General features: G+C 33.5%; 2 protein-coding genes across 3 annotated transcripts in view; both read left to right on the plus strand.

The window, feature by feature from the left end:
• The window catches only part of LOC132728979 (uncharacterized), a 72,155-nt gene extending 69,495 nt beyond the window's left edge, over positions 1-2,660 (plus strand). For both annotated transcript variants that reach the window (XM_060714711.1, XM_060714715.1), the window contains one exon: positions 587-2,660. In XM_060714711.1, coding sequence (XP_060570694.1) covers positions 587-743 — 157 coding nt within the window. In that variant the 3' untranslated portion in view covers positions 744-2,660. The remainder of the gene's footprint in view (positions 1-586) is intronic.
• Positions 2,661-5,353: 2,693 nt separating this feature from the next.
• LOC132728969 (uncharacterized) lies at positions 5,354-5,928 on the plus strand (the record flags this gene model as incomplete). Its single annotated transcript, XM_060714702.1, is given in 1 exon segment — positions 5,354-5,928. A coding segment is annotated over 1 exon segment (187 nt), but the record flags the coding sequence as incomplete, so codon positions are not given.
• Between the last annotated feature and the right edge of the window lie 1,852 nt (positions 5,929-7,780).

The raw sequence follows: 7,780 nt of genomic DNA on the forward strand, positions 1-7,780 counted from the left end.
ACGGTTATAGCGAACTTCCAGTTATAAGGAACAATTGGTTTGTTTTGGCCCAAATTTTGTCTTTCTTAATTTAATATAAAAATACGGTTATAGCGAACATGGCTATAAGGAATTATCGCTTATAGAAATGTTTACATGTATAAGTTTTTCGGAATATTTATTCTCACAACAGCTTGATCTAAACAAAGGGTTGGACTACTTTTCTGGCCCTTCCCAAAATACTAAGGATTCTGTTTAAACCGATGCTATGGTCTGGAGGAATGTTATAAATTCTAGTTATATCTGTAATAACCAGATTTCCAAAGTTTCTAAAATCTTTTCATGTAGTTTATACACGTGACAATTTGGCAACAGGGTTCATATTTTGTCATACTGTATCCAAATGTATCGCACAACAGTTTTTGACCTCATATCTTACATTATCAAATTGTTTTCTGTAAGTATACCCCTTTCTTTCGATAATCTTGCAAGGAAATAACGTTCATCTTTCTAATCATGATATATCTTCAATTTACAGAAATTTAAATAGGTTCTTAAAGTTGACTTGTTTCATTGAAACCCAACGCAATTTATTTTTACATTGCAGGTACTCTAGAAAGGAAGGCTATTTTGATGACTTGCCGAAGGACAAAGGATATCCGAAGAAACTGTGTTTTAAATTTGGAAAGAAAGCGCATGGTTGGAACTCGAACAGAAAACCTCCACCAATGGCGCACAATAACTGCGTACCGTCGACAATTTAAAGAGTTTTCTATATCACTTCGAAAACTTTAAAACATAGATAAATAGATAAATTAAGTGCACTTACGGTTGGCATTGAGCCTATTTTTTTGGGAAAGAAATTTCTATATGTCACGTAGGAATATAGAAAATAAAATGGCTAGAATGTAGTTCTCGTGATATCAAACCGTAGTGTGTGTGGGGTTGTAGTTTTGAAAGCTATTCCTTAAGCGATCTCAAGACATTCCATGGAGTTTTTGTTTTCAAATGTGACCCTCAGCGCTGACTGTTGCCTGGATACCTGCCTCTAATGCCGTGATTGTTAAATTCGAAGTATATTTGACAGGGAACCAGACGACAATGACTATTTCTCATTCGGATGAGTTCGGACAAGTCGTTGTGTGAAAAGTTGCGTAGGATTTTGCATCCGGAAATTGTATTTTTGGATATATTTGGACAGTTTGGAGTGTTTGGTGAAAAGTGACACATTTTTTTGTACATTTTATGATTGTATTTCAAATCAAACCATCACAATTATGTTACATAATATGCCATGCACATTTTGATATGGGTGTAGGCATATTGAAAAATGTTGTCTGTGCTTTTATGTATATATACATATAAATATATTTTGTATACAGATGTAATTTAGCTGGAATTAGATGGCTGATTTTATTTTTACATTAACATTATAAAAAATTAAATGTCAAGACTTTTTCAATATGTGATATCTTTTTTATGTATTTATATATGCACATTTGTTTAATGTCTTCAAACATGTAGAACATGGGTGGAGTGTAATCGAGGTTTTTATAAAGTTTTATTAAGGGTGATTAGATATTCACGTAGTAAATTACATGTGCAGCCTTTAATTTATGCAACATTCTTCATATGCAAAATAGTGTTGTTTTTTTTCTTTTGTTACACTGTTTTTTCTGTTTAAGATTGTACCAGCCCCCCCCCCACCGCTCGCGCATCAAATGATCGGATAATGGTAATTCCTCGCGAGAGAAAGCCGTTTATGTTTAGATAGAAAGGCCATTTTCACGAATGTTATTAAATGTTTAAGTCAATTTTTTAATTATTTTGAAAGTCAATCTATTTATAGAGTCCGGTTACCATCTGCACACTTTTCACGAATGTTATTAAACGTTAAAGTCATTTTTTAAAAAATAATTTGTACTTTAATCTATTTATATGTTGAGGAAGGTTCCGTACTTTATATTTGTTCGAAGAAATGTTGTTAAAGCTGTACAATAAATGTTGTACAGGCCTTGAATTAAGATTTTATCGTTTTGTCAATAAGTTTTAGATATAAGTGTGGGCTTTATGAACGTTCAAGTGACAAAATCACAACTTGATTATTACTTGAACATGTGACTAATTATAGAACACTTACAGTTGCCAGAAGTTATCTTAATTGTTTAAGAAATAACGATGTTAAGCTATTCGATACTTACAAATTTCAGTCTAAACATATATAAAAGGCTTAATCGGAGATTACACTATGTCCGAAATAAGAACTATGACCGGACCGAGGGCTTTTGTCCAGTACTCGGATTATGAACGTGTAGATCTGGGTCTTTGTCCGGTTCTCGGGCCAATGCCGGATGGCGAAAACTCAAGCTAGGTCTTGAACACGGGCTAGGTTTAAGATCTCGGGCTCTGTCCGGATTTCGGCATTTGTGCTGTTTTCATACAACATAATTAAGTGCTATCTGTTGAAATTCTATTAAAGGATTGTGTTTAAATTATATACTACAAGTACATTTGAATTGTATCATATTCTCATATCTGTTTTTAAATGAAACGATTTTATGTTATATTTAAATGTTTTAACAATTTCTCTAATTTCTTAACCGTTAGAATAATTTGAGAGCATTTATATCAAATTATTTGAACAACATATATTCTACTGTTAATAAACTATTTTAAAGATATCGAAAACGCGTTGTTCTTTCTTACAGTAAAGGTATTAGATTTTGACCGGAATTGGTATTAGTGAAATACATTTTATTGTCTGAAGTTGCCACACGGTTCTGCTGGAGTCCATACACTCAGTGCCTAAAAGGACGGATAGAGCCTTACTAAGCTAAGAAAACACGCACGGTCCTGCTAAAACACAACTTATGATCACCCTTTGGAGTCTTTCTCTCAGCTAACTGCAGCCACGGAATTATGTCGCCATTTCAGGTGCACAAGTACACGTGCATGAAGTGAGGAAATGTAGAGTGAAGGAAATTTTCAGTGTCTTTAATGGGTCTCGAACTCGGGGACACTCTCGACCCTGATGTGTTTGATATATATATATATATACTACTGAAAGACTGCTCCTGTCTTGGAAATTGTTTCTTATAGAATTAATACAGAACCAGAATTGTAATTATTTTCCTGGTTGCATTTAAATCAGCATATGTGTTATCAATGTTAGGCAATAATTCTAAGCAAGTTTACATATGCCAGCATATTACGGTCACATATACGAGTATATCACATATTTAGCCAGCTTATGTATCGTAATTTATGCATGCCCATTTAACGTTAGATGGACATTTTGCTTATTTTTTTATTTTCAAGATGAGCTGGATTGACTCTATATGAGCCACGTCACGTCAAAACCAACATAATGGGTTTGCGACCAGCATGGATCCAGACCAGCCTGCGCATCCGCGCAGTCTGATTAGGATCCATGCTGTTCGCTTACAAACCATATAACAAATAGAGAAACTAATAGCGAACAGCATGGATCCTGATCAGACTGCGCGGATGCGCAGGCTGGTCTGGATCTATGCTGGTCGCAAACCCATGATGTTTGTTTTGTCGTGACGCGGCTCATATTTCAAAAGATTGACAATTGTAATGATGAATGACCTACAGTTAATATTTGAAACCGTTTAAAATGAAATATTAAACTGCCTATGATATTAAAAGACTTTCCTACTCTTTTTATTAATTGAAAAGTACATGTAATATAAATTCCAATTTATATTTATAGAAATTCCTTGAGGCACGGGAGATATTTATCGTTCAAACGAAGTAAATTATAAAATTGGAAGGAATTATTGCAAAACATGAACTTATTTTGACTTTCACTTGTACATTCACTATATAACCTTGGATGGGCACAATGTCGCGTTAATTACAAAATCTAAATTATTTCCGAAAACTGTGTGTTTTTGTTTTAAAATAAAACTTAAACTATTTTTATTAGTCTTTTTATGCCAATCAAATCCCACGTTTACATATACATCCGTGTAGATTATGTTATTACTCGTTTATTTTTTATATAGTTACATGCATTAACGTGTACTAATAAACAAGTTAAAAGACTCCGGGTAGATATTTTATAGTTCAAAAGTGAAACCACAAAATATGATAGTTTGTGTGACTAATCAAAATAATCCATTTGTCGTAAATTGCAAAGCCTTTTTAGATCAATACAATTTTATAAAATCATCTTTAAAAAGTTTAGAAATAGTACGTTCTTAAATCTGATTAGTTAGGATTAGGATATTTATTGATATTTCTAAAAAAAGAAATCGATAAATAAATAAAAAAGAAAAATAACGAAGTTTGCGTCCGTTCAACAAATACAAATCTAAGGGCAAGATTAAATGATTGAATATTCACAAGATATAAATCATAAATCGAGGAAACAGCTTTTTCAACTATGACGGAGAGGAATTTGCAGGCCACTACCCTTTTTCAGCAAATAAATATGGCCTCATTTTGGAAGGGCGTGTGAAATATGTATGATAATTTAAGACTTATTTGCTTTAGTTCATTCACTCATCTGCATAATGAGAAACGTACATTTCATCAACACATACATGTATATACAACGTCGCGCTAAAGAAGACTATGTCACAGTTAAGTGAATTATGTTCCAAAAAATCATATCCAGTTTTCAAAATATTTATTATTTATTTTTTGTCTTTTCATCATCAACATGTATCTCTTGTCCAGCAGTCAATCTGTAGCAATCTTTTTAATAGGTAATTTGTGTTATGTGTTTTTCTAGCTCTGAATTATAACATTTAGGGGATTTCAATATCAAAATACAAAAATTCGAGTTACCAAATGTAAAGCGGTTGGCCAGACTGCACGGTTGTGCAAGCTGACCTTACCATAGACAGAGGCAAAGGCTAACCTAACCAGCAGGCTTTATTCTTCGTCTCCTTAAACATATCCCTTTTCTTATATATTTTTACCCTGGCTTATCAAGTGATCCATCGGTATCATAGATATTATTATCATGTTTCATAACCATGTATCACGGCCATTTATCATAAACAAGTTTCGTTACAATGTATCATAACCAAATATCAAAACCATATATCATACTCATATAACCATGTTTCATAATCCTGTATCATAACCATTTATCATCACAATGTATCATAACCAAATATCATAACCATGTATCATAATTATCTTACCGTGACCCATAACCATGTATTTCATAATCATATATTTTCATAAAAATATATCATAACCAAGTTTTATAACCATGTATCAAAACCAGATATCATTACCATGTTAAACAGTTTTTTTTATAAACCGGATATAGGTGGGGAATGACACGTTATTTGCAGGATTATCCTTTTGTAGAAATTTTAATCACACAACAACGGGTGTCAAATTCTGTGTTGTAGCTGAAAAATTGCATGTCATAGATGAGAACTTTGCCAGACAAAAATACTGCTTAAAGGGAGGCAACTTTTACGGATAGAGCATACAGTTTCGACGGAGTTACACATCTTGTATTGAAAGTAACCTACACAACTTGAGATAATGAAGAAAAACAGGATCTTAAACCACTTATCATTTACTCGTTTTAATTGATGTTAAGTTTAACTTGATTTACCGGAAGTATATAATTAAGATATATACAAATACGTATATCAAAACAATTATTATGTTATTAAGAAAAGTGTCTTAAAACGTGTTTTTTTTAAATAACGATCTTTGAGTTACGTTCTTTGATATTTTCGTTTAACAGCTGGGCGTTTCGCTACAAGATGGGAAGTGCTGTTGTTGTCTGTGTTGAACTCATAGTTTGTTGTTTATTTTTTCCTCCGTTAGTTTTACAGACTGTTGGAGTGTTTACTGCGCACTGGGTTTCGAACTCAACATGTGACTCGATTGGATTGATGTACCGTTGTTGTGCCGGGCAGGATAATCAGACATGTGAAAGCACACATGGCGGTAAAGTATCATCATGTAGTCTGTTGACACAAAATAAAGTAGTTCTATATTCATAATGAACATCAATTTAATTTTTCTTAATTATAAAAATATTCTCTATTGTAGCTCTAACAAAATTATTTCTAATCCCTTTTCGGGGCTAGGTCCGACACTGAATAAGTCATATGGAGACTTCCTAGATTGACTGGTTGAGGAAGACCTGACATGCCTCTCCATGCATACTTCCAGGAATGGGTTACTTGTAAAAAAATAGTTTACGTTCTGTAAACAAGCTGGGTGTATTCCTCACAAAAAATCCCGAAGAAATTCGAACCTTATGCAGCGAAGCACATTAATTATGTAAATAGCGGCGAGGCACGTAAATGATGTAAATGACGACGAGGCACATAAAAGATGTAAATGTTTGCGAAGCACGTAAATGGTGTAAATTGCAAGGAGGCACATAATTGATGTATATGGCGGCGAGGCACACAAATAATACAAATGGTTGCGAGGCACGTTAATGGTGTAAATCGCAACGAGGCACGTGCACGTAAATGATGTAGATAGCGGCGAGGCACATAAATGATGTAAATGGCTGCGAGGTACGTAAATGGTTGAAAGGGCACCGAGGCATATGGAACGCCATAGCTGCCTCATGTTTTTAATTTCGTATCATTTTTCACTAAAAGCGTCTTATTATGTATAATAGAAGTGTTGGCCTGCCAACATTTTATGGGAACCTATCTTAACGAAGTCTTATTAGGTCAAAAAACATAGTGCTGACTTGTCTAAACACTGTCTTATTATTTCAAAACGTCATGTTATCATGTGCAAATCCGGTGTTAACATGCCGAATGGAAGTCTTAATATGTCTAACATGCACGCCATCTTTTCGAATTAGGATTTCATTATGTCTGAACAAAGACTTGTTTAAATGTGGTGTTGAAATGTCTTGAAATTGTCTTATCATGTGAAACAGTAATGTTATTTTGTCGGAAGTTGGTGTCATCTTGTCCAAATGTGATCCTGGTATATTATGACACTATGGAAACGTATATGGTACACCCTGATGATATGATTAAGTCTACTTTAGGTAAGTCGACTTGTTATGATAACAAAAGAAAATGAACTGTACCGGTTGTCTACGTAAGCTTATCTTTCTGACATAAGTTAATGCAACATTATTTAAAAATATGCCATGCCGACGTATGCTATGTCACCTTATCCACATAATGTGTACATCCTTCTTCCCTTACTTACCTAGTTCTTATAAGCATGTTGATAAAATCTTTTTATTTCATTCCTATATAAATATTTTTGTCAAAAAGAAATAAGTCGACTTAACGTGATAGTCGAGCATCTTGAATATATATTTCCCCTACTTGAACATTTATTTACAGCTTTGCGTCATAACCTACGACGACAAAAAAACTGCTTTTTATAATGCTTCTTACCCCCATAGGATACTTACCGTCTGGCAAAACGGAAGTTATGCAACGTATACAGGTACTAAATTCTTAATTAATCTATATTTTTATTCCAAATGTCTTTTTTTTTGTATTTGTCAATCTTTTTATGTTGCATTATCATCCTCTACACAATTTATAGAAAGTATTGTTATTGAGAAAAAAAGCAACGTTTACTTGATCATAATTGTTAATACTTGAATAAATTACCAGAATGGTTGTAAGTGCACAGACAGTCGGCTCCTACTTTATAGTTCTGACAGATTAGACCACCACTTGAATGTAACAATGAGACATGGGAAACAACAGGCGTGGGCTTAATCTTAAACTGCTACCAATTGCTAATATTAAATGAACTTTCGGGCATTCTGTTTTGATAATATAAGCATCCCTGAATAATATCC

This window comes from Ruditapes philippinarum, unplaced genomic scaffold (assembly GCF_026571515.1).
Source record: "Ruditapes philippinarum isolate M1 unplaced genomic scaffold, ASM2657151v2 ctg1971_1_1_1_1, whole genome shotgun sequence".
In the NCBI taxonomy this organism is placed as follows: domain Eukaryota; kingdom Metazoa; phylum Mollusca; class Bivalvia; order Venerida; family Veneridae; genus Ruditapes; species Ruditapes philippinarum.